Here is a 19,310-nt window from a genome sequence, read left to right as displayed (position 1 = left end):
GTATTGTGGAATTCGAAAATGTTACATCTAATGTATATATAAAAAATATATCCGATCTTTTTGATCATAAAAGGAATATTACTTTTCATTATATTGGTTTTGATTTTGATGAATTCATCAGAAGGGCAAGTCAGGTAAATAAAATAATATCCAGAATCATAAATAAAGAACTTAAAAATGATCAAATTGAAAATAAATGAAAAATTTAATTAAAACAAAATTTTTGATATATGTTCTTTAAAATAAAAAATCTTTCTTAATATTTTTATAGTTGTTACATATATATTTTAAATTTGATGAGAGAAAACATTTGACATCTATACGCAAACATTTGTACCTATTAAGAATTTTGATCAATTTTAAATCATAAAGTCTTTCTTTATCTAAAAAGGTATTACTATCTTTAAAATAAATTTTGACTTTTTTTGATTGTTAAAATGAACATCTTTATCTTCATATACACAGCAAATAAAAAAATAATTTAAATTTCTACCTAATGTAACAAATAAATTCCTAATATAAAATAAAATATTATTGTTAATCATCTCACATATAAAATATATAATTTGTATTTTTATTACAGTTTTTGTTTTGTTATGTTTTATGCGATTTAACGTACACCCACAGTGCCTTCAGCGTTTCTTCTTTCAGTTTTTCAGCATCTATAGTGAGTAAATCAACATCAAACTTCATTTCTGGCTCGTTCTGCTTCAAGAGTAGAACAATGTCTTTTTTCGTGTGATCTTGATCCATCCATCTGTTTAATGAATCAACAGTTTCCGCAATTTCTCTTGGCGTAAGTGGCATTAAAGGTTCAGCAAATGAACTTACATCAGGAAGCATTGGGTCAATTCCTTGCGGAATTGGACTATTTCCTGCAATTTTAATTAATTTCTCATTTGTTTTTCTTGTAAGTTCATACCATTCTTCATCAGATTTACATTCTAATCCTGGCGTTAGTTTTTTGAATCTTTTTAAATTATAATTTGCAAGTGTAATGTATAATTCAGCACGATCTGGTGGTTGATTAGATTCAGTATAATATTTTACACAGTTGTCATAAATTCTGCATACATCCTCGTACCATTCTCTTACTGTTTTATACTTATTATCTTTAAGTTTTTTTTGAACTGTTGATAAGTCCATTGGATTTTCAATATAATCACGATATCCTGGTACAATATCTTCCAACGGATACGCGAAGTCAGCATTTGTTGGTATTGCAACGATCTTTTCTGTGATTGATCTTACAAAATCGTATGCATTCGAATCCATATAAGGTGGCGCGTGTCAACCGCCAAATAGTAAAAAAAGTGTCATAAATATACAAATTCTCTTTTTCATAGACTACGATTGTTTTTAATTCAAAAAGGAATTCTATGACGATATAATATTGAATTCTTTATTTTACTGAATTTTTGCACGATGAATAAATTGACGCTCTTTTTCAATAAGTGAATGAGCCTGATCAACGAGCCTACAAAGCTTCATGATATTCTCAGAGAACTCGTCTGCTAATTCACTTGTCTTCTGCTGCTTCTTGAATGTGATAACTCCTTTTGGCCTATTAACTTTTGCATAAAAATCTTCATTGAAAACTAAATCAATGATTCTGTCTTCAAGCTCATCAACAGTAAGCTGAAGGAGCTCTGCAAGCCTCACGAGACGAATGTTTGTGTAATACATTGCAATAACTCGGAGACCATGTTCAATAACTCGACGTCGCATAACATCTTTACAATCTTCTGCAATAAAGGAGCCAAAGGAATTTTCAAATTCTGGCCATGGAACAAGTTCTTTTCCCATGAATACTGATAACAGATTTTTGGCATCAGGTAAAAGGGCCAAATCCTTAAGCGAATATAATTCGTTGCAGAAGCGTAGTTGTTCCGGAGAGTGTGGAGCAAGGACCGCGTTGATAATTGCTTTCATTAAATCATCATGATTATTATTGAGCTTATATACATCATAATATGCTTTTCCCATTTCGAGAAAATCTTTTGTAAATTCGGTGTGGTACTGAATCGAAAGTGTAAGGAATTGAAGTCTGAGATCTTCATCATCAAATTTTTGATCATTGATTTTTTCGGCGCATAAGGATGCGCGGAGTTGATCTTTGCATTCGAGACAAAGTTTGAATTGATGAAGCATAAGACCAATTCTTTCTTTTTCATCCATAGTTGTTAATATTTCGAGACGTAAGTCTTGAAGAAGCTCCATACATTCTTGGTACTCACCACGTGCTTCAAGATAGTCAACTAAAATGCTTGTAAGTCTTGCTCTTTCTATTTCAACGAATATTTTTCCTTCTGTAACATCACGTAAAACCTTAACTAATGAAATCTTTGTCTCTTCGTTTTGAATTAAGTCCAATGCATCCATTGATATTTTAACAATTTTTGTTATTGACGTTCGAGAATATCCACGACGCTTAGAAAGAATAGCGACGTTAGTTCCAAGATCTGACCACCTCTTTTCCTTTATACATAAGTTGACAATTTCAACACAAACACGGGTATTTGACTTATCATCTTTTGCAATTCTTGTTCTTCGTTCTAAAGCATGTAAACCTTCAATAGCAGAATCGAATGGAAGTGAAAGGAGTTCTGGAAGCTGAGAATCGACGATTGGTTGGAGGGATTGAATTTCTTCGTTCATGGGTATGTCAAAACGGTTTTATCCAACCAACTTAAAATGATTAAACGGTCACTGAAGCTTCATCCCAGAAATAAAAAAATATTTTGCAACATTAATCCCAACAAACTATGAACAGTCTGTTGAATTTAACATAATAAATTATGATAATTTTCATTGCAAAAATATTGAAGCACTACAAGTGAGATATTTTATTTTCATTATCAGATTTATATTTAAAAAGCAGAACAAAAACATTAAAAGCAAAGAAAGCATAACATTTGTGCTACATCAAAAAAACATAATTTTTTATATTTTTTCTTTGATACTTGCAACAGCCACAAGTAAACATGCAAGCATTTGGAAAAGATTTTGAATGATTGTAATTAAACTCAAATTACTGTTTCTACTTTTAATTATTTATAACCAATAATAGATTTGGAAGAGATGGACGTTTTCTTTTCTTTGGTCAAGTTATTTTGTTAATATTTTATGTAAAGCTAAGAAATCCAAATATTTTCTCAGAAATTTAACACTTTTTGATAAGTTTTTACAAAGTTTTCCTTTATCTTCAATCGTTTCAACTTAATAAGCTTAATGGTACTATCATAAAGCTCACTAAGTTATTCATTGATGGATGATTGAAATATTCATTTATTTCATTGATATTCCCTTTAATTTTTTCATCTTCTTCAGTTAAAAAGGTTTATTTTGTAAAAGTCTGTTGACTTAAATTTTTATTTGGCCAAAACCGCCGTACACTGGTTACCCATATTTCCAATGATTTTCTTGTTTTCCCTCATTATTTCAGGGGTTTCAAAAGTAAACCCCGCCTACATTCGAAGGGTTGAACAACTTATGGCTTTTCACCAATTTTGGCAAGCCTATACAGAATTGAATCAATTAATATCAAATGAAGGAAAATCCGTCGAAAACAGTCTTTATAAGCTCCGTGGTAACTGCTGTCTTAACATGGGCATGACAAAAGAGGTTATCGAAGATGGAAAAAATATTTTATCTAACAAACCATCATCAGATGACAAGCGATATGCCAACACACTTCTTGCACATGCATATATGCAAAACGGCGACTTCAAAAGAGCCGAAGAAGCTGCTAAATATGCAGGTGACAGAAACATGCAGAATAATGCTAAATCACTTCAATCCTTAGAACAGAAAGCCAATTCCTACTACAACCAAGGCAAATATTCCGAAGCAATTCAAGCTTATGACGTGTTAATACAAAATGCTCCAAAGTGCTCAGATTTCATTTTGAAGCGTGCTGACATAGCTTGGACAGCGCAGGACTTCGGGAAGTACCAAGAACTCGCCGATTCTTTATCAGACGAACTTAAGAATGATGGCAAAATATTATATCGCACCGGAATTTGTCTTTTCTGCGATGGCAAAATTGATGATGCTCTTCAACGAGTTACCAAGAGCAAATCATCCAAGAATCCTCCTGGCACAACCACAGCAGCACATAAAGCCATTACAGATTTCCGTAAGCATTACACATTAGCTCGCAAATATTTAGATCAACAGAAACCCAAAGATGCAGAGATTGAAATAAATGCATCTTATACCTCCGGCCAACAATTTTGTTCCGCTGGAACAAATCTTATTAACTCACTTGACCTTCTTAGACTTCGTCTATTGAAGATTCAAAAAGGTCCAAAAGAACTCCTTGAGATTCTTAACAAAATGATCGACGAATCACCCGATTCTCTTGACTTGGTCCTTGAAAGAGCCGACCTCAATCTCGAATTGGAGGATTATGACGCGGCACTTTTTGATTATTCTAACGTTCAACGCCATCGTCCTACCGACCAAAGAGCCGCGGACGGAATCAACAAGGCGCAGGAGCTTAAGAAGAAAAAGTCTTATATCGATTATTATGAAATCCTTGAGATACCGAAAGGATCAGACGAATCCGTTGTAAAAGATGCTTATAAGAAAATGGTTCGAAAATGGCATCCAGACAGATACAGTGATAAGACAAAGAAAAAAGAAGCTGAAGAAAAAATGAAAATGATAAACATAGCATTTGACGTGTTAGGTGACCCGCAAAAGAAACAATTATATGACGCTGGAAGAGATCCAGACGATCCAATGGGAGGCGCACAGAACTTCGGATTTAACCCATTCGATTTGTTCTTCGGTGGGGGAGGATTTAATTTCGGTGGTGGAGGTGGCCAACAATTCCACTTCAACGGCGGACAGGGTTTTCACTTCGAGTTCCATTTCTAATGAATGATTTGACATCTTAACAAAATGAATAAAACTCTTTGAAACATATGAATATGATATTAAGTAATCTTAAAACTCGAAATGCACTTCACAGATAAACTTCATTTCAAATGATCGAAATTTCGTCTCCAAAAGTTCTTCAATTCCCATATCAAGAATCACATTGTACAAATCAGGTAATAAATTAATTTAAAATAGCATTCTTGCACTTCTAATTCATTAATGATTGAGTTCTTGAGAATTAGATGCTATTGATGGAATATTTGGTTTAAGTGCTATTATAATACGTTGTAATTGAACTTTGTCTTTTTTATTCGATGTGTCTTAAGATTTAACTTGAATATCTCTTATTGAGATACACTTTCTTTAACCTCAGCAACACCATCACCTTGAGTGATACCACTCAACTGATAAAATTCAACATTGGACACAAACATAAAATCTACAAGTGCTTTCTCAATATTGTGGCTTAATATGATTGGCGATATCAAACGAAGCCGTTTGTATCATTTCAATATTTCTCTTCAAGAAAATCAACAAATTTCAAATATTTAATTTTTAGTACCAAAAATCCGCTGTCAAATTGTCTTTGAAAGTTTATTTATTTTGTGATTTCTCTTTTTCCTTTTCAGCCAGGGCTTCTTCCTCAGCCTTTTCTTTCTTCTTCTTTTCTATTTGTTGGTACAAGTTCTCCAGCGCGTTCAAATATTTCTTCTTGAACGAGTTCAGCTGCGGCTTGAGCGATGGCGTCAGCAGTCCATTTTCGATTGTTGGCTCTTCAGTCTCTACGACGACGTTTGTAATCCTTTCGAATCCGCGCATCTTCTTCTCGATGAAAACCTTTTCCAAGCTCTTTATGATTTCGTCCTTCACGACTTGGCTATCCTTAACATCTGTGATACCTCTTGAGTTCCATTCCTCGATTTTCTCTTGCTTAGGGAACACGACAGCTATAGGTTGGTCATGACTTGAGTCAGCGTAAATGAATATGAATGAAAGAACATCAGCTTCGGAATACATATCGGATAATGTCGTAAGAGATAAATATTCGCCTTGGCTTAACTTAACTAATTGTTTGGCACGATCAATGATCTTGATTTGTCCATCAGGTGTAATTTCACAGACATCGCCTGTCGCAAACCATTCGCCATCAAATGCTTCTTTGGTGATGTCCGGTTGTTTATAATACTCTTTGAATAATCCGGGTCCACGTACCATTAATTCACCAGTTGGAATCTCGCCTCGTGGATTATAATCAGTGTCTTTGACTTTTCTCAACTTGACGTCACAGCAGATCGAAGCTGGACCAACTGTAGTATAATCAGTAACAGGCATTTCTTGTACTGCTAAACCTGCAGAGATTTCAGTAAGACCATACCCTTGGATAATATTTGGTGATACCGTGGCCGATAAAAATTTGAATACATCTGGTCTGATTGGGGCACCCCCGTTGACGATCAAACGTAAACGGCCGCCTAATGCGTTTCGGAACTTTTGGAAGAGAATTCCATCTAATAATAATGAATAACCACGATTGTTACGCACATTTTTGGCTTTGTCTTCAATCGCCCATTCAATAATTTTTTGTAATGGTGTGGGCAATTTCTTGATTTCACAGCGCATAAAGTCCGCAACACGGTTTAGGATACGTGGTACCGCAATCATCATGGTGGGTTTCATTTCTCGAATATCATCCAATAATGTCTTAACTTGTCCTTGTGCAAATCCGACTCGGATTCCATGTGCATACATCATCAACTCAACAACCATAGCATATATGTGAGCTAAAGGTAAAAATGACAAAAATGTATCTTCTTCATATCGATTACCAACCCCTAAATTAACACTGGATAATGCAGCTCCTCCAGCTACAAGGTTCTCTTGTGTGATAATACAGCCCTTAGGTGTTCCTGTGGATCCAGATGTATACATCAACACTGCTGTTTCTTCAGGTTTGGAAAACTCGTTAGGTAATTTGGATGTTAGACCTAGTTCGAGAACGCTTTGGCATGTACGAACAGGAATTGGTGATGCTGGTTCACTTGGTATTGTATCCGACATTATCACAATTTGGGTAACGTTGGGTGTTGCTGAAACAAGGTTAACCAATGGGTCGTATTTAAAGCGAGAACAAAGAACTAATTTGACTTCAGCGTGTGTTATGATATATTGTGCAGCGTCTTTGCCAAATGAATCATAAACTGGAACGATGATGATGCCAACTGAGAAAGAACCAAATGCAGCAATTTGCCACCATTGGGAGTTGGATGAATAGATTCCGATCTTATCTCCTCGAGTAAGTCCTAATTCAAGAAGACCACGACCGAAAGCTAAAGCGCGTTTGTAGAATTCAGAATAAGTGATGTATTTGTATGGACCAACATTTCCGTTTTCATCAATTATACGTTCACCTGTGCATGGACTATTAGCATACCGCACAGAAGATACGCGCATAATGTCAATAGCAGTATGTGAGTCTGGTTGGTTTCTAAATGTTTTAATGTGTTGACCTCCGTTTTCGAGAAAGCAATGAATGTTACGATATATTTTGCTTTCATCTGGACTTGTTTCTTCATCGATTGGGATGCACTTAGGTGGAATGCCAGTGCTGTAGATTTGGCCCATAAGCTTATGAATGAATTTGAATGGATTTTATCAAGTCAAGCGAAAGATTTCAATGCTTGACCGGACTTGCAGACACACTCTGAAAATTGAATGGTGAAATCCACTTTTGACCAGTCTTTCAAACTGAAATGATCGTGCCTTAACTTTCGAGTTTTCTATGGGAATGGTGAGTTAGAATGGATTTTAACCATTGGTTTTTTCATAATAAAAATCTAGAATTAAAAGCGACTCTTTAAAATATAATTTGGAGAGAAAAAAAATTTATGTTGTTCTATTCATGCTTCCCTTAGACATCGTACTTTTCAGTCGTAGAAGTCATAGAAATTTGTTAAAAAAAAATGAGTATAATGATGGTTTAATTGAATCCAAACGATTTTAACCGATGTTTTCTCAGAAAAAATTCTTGGTAATTTGAAATTTGGAGGGTTAATTACTGTTTTTCGAAAATGGATCTATTAAAGAATGAAAATACAAATTTGCGATCGTTTGAATTAAGAACATGTTTGCTTTTTTCTGAACACATAATACTTATATCACTCTTCGTTTAGAATATAAATTAAACATTTCTGGTTGATATTTTTGAGATACATATTCGATTGCAACATAAAAAAGATTGATCAAACTCCAATTATTCAAATAAAATTTGGAAATATTATATAAAACAGAAAATAAAAAATATGATCATTTTTAATATTCAAATCAGTTTCATCTTTATTAAGAAACATTTCTATAAATATCAATGGCTTTCCTTTGACATGCATTTATAAGAGGTGTATTAAATTAATAATAAAAAATCCGTATTTTAAGTTAGAACAATAAATTTTTCATTTTAACGTTACAATGTATATATAAATATCTTGTGAATTCGGGCCAGTTCCTTCTTGATTGAGAAGTAAACGAATATTTTTTTTTGCAAGAAAAATCTAATTACACAGATTCATAGAAAACTGTTTGAAATAATTAAATGAAATACCAAATATCTAATTTAAATTAAAAGTTGAAAAATTTAATTTCAAATGAAACTATATAAATATACATGCTATATTATATAAATATTCTTTGCATTTATATCGATTCACTTTTGTTTAAAAGCGGTAAATCAACAATTCTAAATAAACTGTTCTCATGCATTAAACAGTGGTGTATTAAATAATATGATGTAATTCCAAATATTACTTCGATATATGATTAATTTTAATAAATTGAAATTAATTAAATAATTATCGCGAATATTTAAATCAATTCATTCATATGAAAGAAGAGATTCAATATTAATATAATCAACTAAGGCTGCTACATTAAGCGTACAAGCTAGAAAAGGTAATTACAAAACTTGATGACTTACTATGTCGAATACATTTTCTAATTCAGATTCATTTACTAAATCAAATATTTTTAGAGAAACAATTCTTGTAAATTCAGGATTGTATTCACTAACATTAACACATTCTTTATACATTATTCGAACATTAACTGTTATCAACTCATTTTTATCAAATACATTATCATTTACTTTAATATCAGCAAGTCATACTTTTATTTTCACCGAAATTATATATTATGAATACACAATATATCAATATTCATCATATTATTCTTATTATTATAATTTCTTTGATGCAATTATTCAAACTGAGTCACAAAATTCTAATATTTCAAAAAGTGTTTTCGTTGGTATTACATGTGGATCAGTTATAATTCTTCTTTTGATTATAGGAATTATAATTTTTATTACTCGACGAAGTAAAAAACAAATTTCATCTCAAAGTTCTAATAAAAACGATGAATTTTCTTCATCAGATGGAAAAGGAAAAACTGAATTCATTGACAAAGAATTTAATAATACTCTCAATAACGAAAATGATCAATGGATATAATTTGCTATAAAATTTGTTTCATAAAATGATAAAGTTCAAAAATACAGAGTTCCACTTTTTTGACTACTGCAAAACCCGTTTAAAATAAAAAACGATAGAATTCAAACATTTTTCTGCCCACAAAACCGCAATCTTTCAATTTTTTAATTAATATATATCGCCCCAAAAAACACATCACAAAAATGAAAAATTACATGAAACCTGAAGATATCGAATTCTTGATTTCTCCTCCTCTAAATGGTCTTGATCCAGAAGTTATTCAATATGTACAAAATATGAAAATTAGAAATCAACTTTTTCATATTCAGCATATAAATAAGTATCTTATATCAAGTGTACCCGAACGGTAACCCTACTTTGTTTTTTGTTGCACATGAGATGAGTTCAAATGATATTGACAAATTATTTGAAAATCTTAAAAACCCTGATTTTATTGTTAAACTTCAAGGCGAAGCCCAGATGTTAGGAATATGTTCTTAAATAGTCATTTCTAAAAGAAAAATATTGTACTTCTCTAATATTTTTTTAATTTAAATTAAAATGAGAAAACCTAAATTTTTTATCTTTAAATTTTCTGAAGGGACATACTCAAGGTCTGAATCTCTATTAAAACCGTCATGAAAAATGTAAACTGTTCAAAACCTTTCAAAAAGTGTCTTTCAGGAAGTTAAGTACCGTTCAAGGAATTAAAAAAGTTTCATGATGATGACTGAAAGCGCACAGACCCTTGACGCAGAAAATGAAGCAAATAATGCATCAATTAAGAGCCAATCTACATATATGCAAAAGTTGATTTCTTTAGAACAGATCATAATTAATCTTACAGAAAAAAACTTTGAAATTTCTGTTGCAAAAACAATGAATTTATTTGATAAAGATTTTCCTTGTACATTTAATCGTTGTATAATTGTTTTAGTTTATTCAGCATTTTCATCTCAAAGAGAATCAATCCAAACTTATTTAAATTATTTGCAAGAAATTCAATCTAAAGAAGAAGCAATTATTCACAACAATCCAAAAATAATTGAAATTTTTACTAATTATATATCAGAATTTAATACACAAGAGACATATTATATCATTGAAAAAATGATTGAAAAAGAAATAATTAATATAAATATTACCAAAAACTTTAATACTAATTATTTTTCACATTATAAAACTGAAGAAGAAAACAAGAAAAACGAATATAAAGATCCATTCAATGAAGAATTTAAAAATAATTATGAAAAATTAGCAAAGAATGATTGGGAACTTCATAAGCAATTCGTTAAAGAAGGAGTTAATCCGAATGAAATATCAAAAATCATTCGAAATGATGATATAGAGAAACTTCAAGAAATATCATCACAAGAAGATTTTGATTTTAATCAAATCATTAAACCATCACTTTCTGAAAGATATTCATTTATTAACAATGAAAATGTTACATTAATTGATTTTGCAGCATTTTTTGGAGCAATTCAATGTTTTAAATATTTAATAATGAATAATGCAAAAGTCGAAAACACAGGTAAATATGCAATCGCAGGTGGAAATCTTGAAATTATTTATTTATGTGAACAAAATCATTCAACATTTGACGATGTTTATGAAATAGCAATTAAATTTCATCGAAATGATATCTTTAAATATATTTATGAAAACAAAATCGAAAAATTAGATCAAAACAATCAACAACATTTATTAACATATGTAATTACAAACAAAATTCCATTTAAAAATTTTGGATATTATATTAGTAACACGCAAACATTAACTGATATTAAATTCCAAGAACAAATTTATCAATGTATTAATATTGGTAATTATGAAATTCTTTCATTTTTAGAAGAAGAAATCAAATTTGATGAATATATAATTAATGTAACAGCAAAAACAGGTAATTTATATCTTGTCAAATATTTTCTTGAACATAATCAAATTCCGAAAAACATATTAGTTTTCGCATCAGAATCAGGAAATATTGAACTTGTTCAATATATTATTAAACAAGAAGGGATTGATATTAATGCTAAAAATATTAATTTGTTTGTATTAAAATATGTTTTAACGTTTTGATATTTTGAAATAATATTTGGAATTTTATTAAATTATTTAGAACATCATTAATGATAGCAACTATAAAAGGTTATATCGGAATTGTTCAATTTCTTATAGAACAAGAAGGAATTAACTTTAAACTAAAAGATATTCGTATGTATTATACAAAATTGATATTAAAAATTTTGGGTTTTAATCAGAAATTTGGAATTTAATTGTTATATTTGATACCGCACTTTTATTGGCATCCCGAAATGATCAAACTGAAATATTTAAAATACTTCTTAAGAAAGAAGAAAACATTAATAATAAGAACATTGTTTCTGTTTATTTTATGTTTATCACAATAAATTGATATTTTAAATATGTATTAGATAATTATTCTTGTTATTTAAATCATTATTATATTTCGAAATAGAAAAAATCACATCGATATGGTTAAATTACTTCTTGAACAAGAAAAAATTGATATTAATGTTAAAGATGTTTATTTATTTTATTTAATATATATTTCAACAATTTACAATTTAAAAATAATATTTGGTATTTAATTAAATTATTTAAGACTCCACTTATTTTAGCAGTTTTAAATAGATATCTTGAAATAGTTAAGTTACTTCTTGAACAAAAAGGGATTAACATTAATGCTAAAGATATTTAATCATTTTTCCTTATATTATTAATAATATTTTAAAATTCTAAAATAATATTTGGAAATAATATAAAATATTTAATGCAGCACTTAATTATGCAATTTTAAATGAATATTTTGAAATATTTATGTTACTTCTTGAGCAAAAAGATATTGACATTAATGTTAGAGGTATTTATATGTTTTATTTCGTGTTTGTTTCAATAGTTTCATATTCCAAAAGAATTTTTGGAAATTATTCAAATTATTCGAGGCACCTCTATATATAGCATTCAAAAAAAGTTATACCGAAATAATCAATTTACTTCTTCAACAAGTAAGAATTGATGTTAATGTTTCAGATATATATTTATTTTATTCGATATTCATTTTAAAATCCTGATATAATAAAATAATATTTGGAAATTATTTAAAATATTTTATACAGCACTTATTTTGGCATCTTCAAATGGTAATATAGAAATGGTTAAATTACTTCTTGAACAAGAAGGAATTGATATTAATGCTAAAAATATTTATTTGTTTTATTTAAAAATTATTTTAATAATTTCTTATTTCAAAATAATATTTGAAAATTATTTAAATTATTTAAAACAGCACTTATGTTAGCATCTTCAAAAGGTCATACAGAAATAGTTAAATTACTTCTTGAACAAGAAGAAATTGATGTAAATGCTAAAGATATTTATTTGTTTTATTTAATATTTATTTTAATAATTTCTTATTTCAAAATAATATTTGAAAATTATTTAAATTATTTCAAACAGCACTTATGTGTGCATCCTTAAATGGTCATACAGAAATCGTTAAATTACTTCTTGAACAAAAAGGAATTGATATTAATGCTAAAAATATTTATTTGTTTTATTTAGAATTTATTATAATAATTTTGGATTTCAAAATAATATTTGAAGATTGTTCAAAATATCTACAACAGCACTTATGTATGCAACTCAAAATGATCACAAAGAAATAGTTAAATTATTAAGTTCTCAAATATAAAAATTCTAGAAATGATTTATACGTAAATACCTTTTTTAAAAAGTTTGCGCATATAAAATTAATTTTCTGTCACAATTTGAATGAAATGCAGATAAAATATCATTTAAATGTATTGTTTGTTTGCAAAATGGAAAATTGGTTACGACACAAAACACCCTTGCGGTTTTTGAACAATAGGGGATATGAAAGGAAACAAATGGCATTTCAATATCATGTTTGAAAATAGTAAAGATAAAAAGGTCGATTTTTTTTATTATTGGCTCAAATAATTCTTTTATCGTTAAAAAACAAAATATGAATCTTTTGGTGTACGAATAATAAAAACAAGAAACCATGATTCTATATGTATATTTAGCAATGCCATTAGAAGGGTTAACTTTGTTAGGTTACACAAAAGCAGCGAGTTCAACAGTGATCAAACACATGAGAACAGATTTTGAAAAAATTATTGAGATGATGGCACTTTTCACGAAGAAGATTTAAATGCTTTATTATTCTAAATTGTGAGGTTTATTTATCCCATTCTGTGAAAACAACATTCAGAAAATTTGTAATAACTTTTTCATACATATACACTCAAAATATGAATAAAATTTTAGGAATCATTTAAGAATATATGGCTTTTATTTACAAGTATATAAATCGAATATTTCGAAATTTGATCAAAAAATTATTTCATAATTTTTTGATCATTTATACATATCTATATGCACAATAACATTGCTAAGGATACTATTAGTTTTTTTCTAAAATAAATATTATTAATTTTGAGAAAAATTATATTTATTATGAAAATTTTCATGCCAAAAGATCATCAAGACTCTAGAAATTCACCCTTTTTTTATCAATGCCACAAAATGGGTTAACTTTGTTAGGTTCCTCAAAAGCGAATTCATGAGAACAGCGATCAGACACAGGATAACTTTGGAAAAATTAAATAGCTTGATGGCACTTTTTATGGAAATTTAAATGGTTTATTATACTCAATTGTAAGGTTTATTTACTTAATTATGATAAATCCACTTTTTGAAGTTCTCACGAACAAAATTAGGAATTTCTGGAAAAAAACATAATAAAAATAATGGTGCTGTATGCAGCACGTAGTACATTATGTTGAACCAATCTATTCAGTCTCATATATGAGGAAGACATAAAATAAATCAATCTGAAAGAAGATAAAAAACTTAAAGATCTAAACAGCGGCTTTGGAGGTGATCTCGGTAAATAAATGAAATATTATCCTTATAGCTCTCCAGAGTCAAAAAAAAAAAAAAAATAACAAGAATGAACGTTAAGTGTAATTCTTAACTTTACCTTACGATTTTTTGTGAGAATAATTGGTCGGAACCACTACTTGAGGTGAACCTTATTAGAAAACGGTTAAAATGAGAAATTATTTAAAGGTTTTTTAGAACTCTGATTTTGATCTAAAAAATAAAAATGAATGCAATGCATAAACATATTTTTTGATGTTAAGAATATGCAAAGCTTCGCATATAATGGATAAATAACTATTTTAAAGTTAAGTTTATATAGTTATTTGTTGCAACACAATTGGATAATCAATTTTTAAAATTGCATTTTGAAGTGCATTGTACCATAAAGCAACATAAGAAAATATAATAGAAAATAAGAACACAACAATTACATTAAAATTCCGCACTGATTCTTGCGTATGCAACCGTTTGTTGTATTTTCAGTAACCTGAAAAATGAAAATCGATTTTGAATTATGAAAATCGAAAAACGATAGTACTTTTTGTAAGATAATTTTCTAGAAACCGATAGGTTTGATCATAATTTAGCTTTTCGAATCATTCGATAAAATTATGATCGTATTTTTTCACAATTATTCAATCTTATGGTTTTACGTCAGGATTCAAAAATTGAAAAATATTCAATCCTCGAAGAAAGTTCCTGGTGACAGCAAAAATAACAATCTTATTTTCAAATGAATAATTATGTTTCAAAACTTACGTTGGACGCAGCTTGTTTTTGCATTTTATCTATTTGTATTATCTTTAAATATTTTGAAAACTGGAATGCATTCTGGAAAAAAAGGTCAAATGTAGGATGTTATTGCTTGGCAACAATGCAACATTCTGCAAATAAACGAAACGTTTTATGGAACTATGATATAAATATTATCATAGGAAATCAACAGCCAAAATTTTTATTAAATGATGTTATATTTTCTCACATAAAAATGCCATTCGTACCTTGCGCAAAAAATCAAATCAGTGTATACAATGGTAGTCCCATTCACATTTATTTACTAAAATCACATAATATTATGTCAAATACCAATAAAAATGGGATTCCAAAAATCATTACGTATGTTTCTAGTATTGTTATTTCTTTTGTTATTATTATTTTCATTAAAAATTTTATTTCCTACAAAAGAAACACAAATTTATCTATAATTCCATTTATATTTATAATATTATTTTCACATTCATTTGAAACTTTTGATGATTCAACAAAAACTTTAACTATAACTAATGTAGATGAATTCAATGACGATCATAAAAAGGAAGCACTACATCTTATAATTGGTGATGAAATTATTGAAATTCCAGGATCATCTTTTCAAAATTGGAGTCTTACATCAGTTATTATGAGTGATTCAGTCGAAACTATTGATGCATTAGCATTTCAGTATTGTTATTATCTAGAAACAGTTGTTTTTAGTCAAACACTTACAACTATTTCAAATTATGCATTTGGGGATTGTAAATTGTTAGCAAATGTTGAATTACCAAATACATTACAAACTATTACTACACATGGATTTGATGGTTGTGAATCATTAACTCATATTACTATTCCAAAATCACTTGAAACACTTGGAAGTGGAGTATTTGCATATTGTATTCATCTTGAAACTATAACAGTTGATGAAGACAATTTAAATTTTTGTAATTATAATAACGATGGAATTCTTTATAACAAATTCTAACACATTTACGAAATCAATTACACATTCGCAAAATATTACATTTTATATTTCGAACACAAACACATTTTATAAATCAAATACATTTGCAACACAAATATATATATATAATTCAACAAATCAAATTGATGTAACAATTTCATTTTCAAAAATTTTGACAAATATTCATATCAATACAGAAACAGTTACAATGCAAAGCACATATACAAATACAATTACATTCACTATAATTGATTCAGTATACACTAACATTGATACTATACTTTTTTATTATGACTATTTTATTGTTCAATATTCGACACAATATTCATTTTATTCAGATTTCTTCACTGTTTTTTATCAAAACGAAGGAACAAATGATAATAATAATAATCAAAACATAAATGTAATAATTATTGTTGTTGTGTGTGTAGTTATTGTAATAATAATTGCTGTTATTGTTGTTATTTATATATATCGTCGGAAATTTAATAAACAACAAAGTAGTGACGAAAATAAATACGAAATTGAAAATATAACAGTAAATCAAATTGATGAAGGAATTAATAACTTCTCATCTGGTTTAAGTGTTGCACATGTGGAAGAAGACCCATTTGCGAAAGATTTTAACGAAGACAATAATTTCAATATATGATATTGATTTTTTAATAAATATTGAATTATTTTCATTATTTTAATAAGCAATTCATTATATAATTTATTTGTTTCAACATTGATTAAAATAATTTGTTATATAAATTTACAATTAATAAAAATGTTATAGATAACAACAACAACGCATGTTTGAATTGACATATTAAGCACTTTCCGATAATTTGTTATATAATTTTACAATTAATAAAAATGTTATAGATAACAACAACAAAGCATGTTTGAATAAACTTATTTCGAAGAGCTCTTTCTGACACTTTTATCTATGCAAATTGTTGCAAAAATAATTATTTCATTACAATGCCAAAAAATAAAACGGAATATGCATCGCACACATTTTTTATTCCTTTTCATTAAAAATTATGAAAACAACAATTTTTATTTTAGCCAGGAAGTCCTTTGTTTAACGTTGTTCCAGGTGCATATCTTACACGTGAAGTTATTGCACCTGTTCCAGTATAACCAGTTAAACCAGTGGTTGCCAAATATGCAGTTATAGATTTTGGCGTTCTGCTTGTAATTGGTAACTCAGATGGTAAAGAAGGTGGTGGATATGCTTGGAAATAAGGATGGTTAAGTGCTTCCTCAGCAGTTATCCTTTTTAATGGATCTAATATGAAGAGCTTAGCCAACAAGTCGAGAGCATCAACTTGGTTTCGTAACGCGGGAAACCGCTCCGATAGAGGAACGATAGGGATTTGAGGTTCGATTTTAAGGAAACCTGGAAGCTTATCACAGCCAGGCCAAACTAGAGGGCCGAAAACATTGGCAATTGTTTGGAGTTGTCCAAGGTCAGTATTATTTGAAGGAAGGAAAGGTTGACCAAGAAACATTTCTGCAAAAATACAACCAACTGACCACATGTCAATAGCTGGTCCATAATAGCGAGCACCAAAACAAAGCTCAGGAGCTCTGTACCAAATAGTGGCAACTTGGGAAAGCATTGGTCCGGTATCTGATGGATATTCGGTAGACAAACCAAAATCAATAATCTTGAGTATGCCACCATTACTCATAAGAATGTTGGATGGTTTAAGATCCCTATGTAAAACGAAGTTCTCATGGAGATATTTCATTCCTTGTAATAACATCCGCATACAACATTTAATTTGGGCAAATGAAAGAAGAGGAGAACCCTGGTCATTTGAAATTAAAACACTTAAGCTAACTGGATGAAATTCTGTTGCTATATAAAGTGTGCCTTCATTATTAAAAGCACCAATGAAACGAACAATATTGGGATGATTTAACTCAGAGAGTTGACGTATTTCTTGGATAGTGTTGAAATCAAGTCCTTGATTAACATTTCGAAGTCTGAATTTCTTTAAAGCGACCATTTTATTTTCTTTCATATCTTTGGCAATAAAAACAACACCATATGTACCTTCACCAAGAACTTTATATGTCTTAAATCTCTCTGCAATGAGATTTGCTCTGTTTGGGGCTTGTGCCATTTGGAAATGTTATGTGAAAATGAAAAATTTACGTTTAAAATTAAAAACGACCGTTTATTCATTATGAGCTTTCCATTTCAACTCTTTCAAGAAATTAAACAAGAAAAACAAAATTTATCAGATTCATTTCAAAATTTAGTTAATAGAATTCAAGAAGAACAAAAAGGTTTTCCTGTAAAAATATCAGAATTAAATAATCAAAAAAAGAAAGCAATAAACGATGAAAGATTAGCACAAGAAAACTTTCAAAATCAGGAAACAGAGAGGCTTCTTCAAGTTAAAAACGATTTAATTCAACGTAAAAATGATATGGAATTAGAAATACAAAGATTAGAAATGGAAATAAAAGAAATTGAATCAGCACAAAAAACTTACATCCCAGAGAAAGAACTAATACTCTTAAAATCGATTGCACCTGTTTCGATTTCGAGTTCATCTCCTAATCATATTTCTGGAACGATTTCATTCGGTACACCTGAGTCAACAGAATCTTTCAACTATGATTACTATCAAGAATCGAGTGTACCAAAACAATTTTGGAATCAAGTGGATCGATGTTACAAAAATTTAGTTTAAATAAATGTTATTTAATCTTATATTTCCATACTCTTTTTTTATCAACTTGTGTTTGAGTTCATTGGAATCAGACAAAAATCTTTTAGATGCAATTTAATGCATCCAATTTTATGCCATCTTATGCATTTCTGGAAAAAATTAAGGGATTTTAATGTTTTACTATTCATAAATTTCAGCATTTCTCCAATCAATTGTAACCAAGTTAGTAATAAAATTCCAATGATTTATTGGCATTTCCTTGTGGACAACAAAGAAGTTTTGTAAAATTTTTATTATATAAAATTCCATTATCATTTAAAAAATGTTTATTTCCTTCTGATATTTTAAATAGCTGTAATTGAAGCTGGCACACGTTTTTCACACTGTTGATGAAATTGAAATTATTGAATCTTCAATCTCAACTGAAGGTAGTAAAAAAAAATGAAAAGCAATATGATCTATTTCTTCAACACCACCCTCAACTATAATATGCTCTGCACCATTAAAATTATTTATTTGTTCGTATTCAGTTGAATTAGATATAAGTGTTTATACATTATCTGCAGCTGTGACTTACTCAAATATAATCGGTATGTGTACACAAAGAAACTA

At 29.1% G+C, this 19,310-nt stretch overlaps 5 protein-coding genes across 5 annotated transcripts; 1 reads left to right on the top strand and 4 right to left on the bottom strand.

The window, feature by feature from the left end:
• Positions 1-594: 594 nt before the first annotated feature.
• On the bottom strand, positions 595-1,275 carry GO595_001259 (Bromodomain containing protein; the record flags this gene model as incomplete). The annotated part of the gene is made up of 1 exon (XM_067914038.1): positions 595-1,275. The coding sequence occupies one exon, from the start codon at positions 1,273-1,275 to the stop codon at positions 595-597; it is 681 nt and encodes a 226-aa protein (XP_067778559.1).
• Positions 1,276-1,407: 132 nt separating this feature from the next.
• GO595_001258 (26S proteasome non-ATPase regulatory subunit 12) lies at positions 1,408-2,658 on the bottom strand (the record flags this gene model as incomplete). Its single annotated transcript, XM_067914037.1, has 1 exon — positions 1,408-2,658. One exon carries the CDS (start codon positions 2,656-2,658, stop codon positions 1,408-1,410), a length of 1,251 nt encoding a protein of 416 aa, XP_067778558.1.
• A 756-nt stretch (positions 2,659-3,414) lies between these two features.
• On the top strand, positions 3,415-4,884 carry GO595_001257 (DnaJ domain containing protein; the record flags this gene model as incomplete). Its single annotated transcript, XM_067914035.1, has 1 exon — positions 3,415-4,884. The coding sequence occupies one exon, from the start codon at positions 3,415-3,417 to the stop codon at positions 4,882-4,884; it is 1,470 nt and encodes a 489-aa protein (XP_067778557.1).
• A 597-nt stretch (positions 4,885-5,481) lies between these two features.
• GO595_001256 (AMP-binding enzyme family protein) lies at positions 5,482-7,509 on the bottom strand (the record flags this gene model as incomplete). The annotated part of the gene is made up of 1 exon (XM_067914034.1): positions 5,482-7,509. The coding sequence occupies one exon, from the start codon at positions 7,507-7,509 to the stop codon at positions 5,482-5,484; it is 2,028 nt and encodes a 675-aa protein (XP_067778556.1).
• Positions 7,510-17,072: 9,563 nt separating this feature from the next.
• On the bottom strand, positions 17,073-18,143 carry GO595_001255 (Cyclin-dependent kinase D-2; the record flags this gene model as incomplete). Its single annotated transcript, XM_067914033.1, has 1 exon — positions 17,073-18,143. The coding sequence occupies one exon, from the start codon at positions 18,141-18,143 to the stop codon at positions 17,073-17,075; it is 1,071 nt and encodes a 356-aa protein (XP_067778555.1).
• Between the last annotated feature and the right edge of the window lie 1,167 nt (positions 18,144-19,310).

The sequence above is a fragment of the Histomonas meleagridis genome, assembly GCF_020186115.1.
Source record: "Histomonas meleagridis strain 2922-C6/04-10x chromosome Unknown contig_123, whole genome shotgun sequence".
NCBI lineage: Eukaryota > Parabasalia > Tritrichomonadida > Dientamoebidae > Histomonas > Histomonas meleagridis.
Note: the sequence above shows the minus strand (reverse complement) of the source record. Positions and strands in the feature narration are given on the sequence as shown.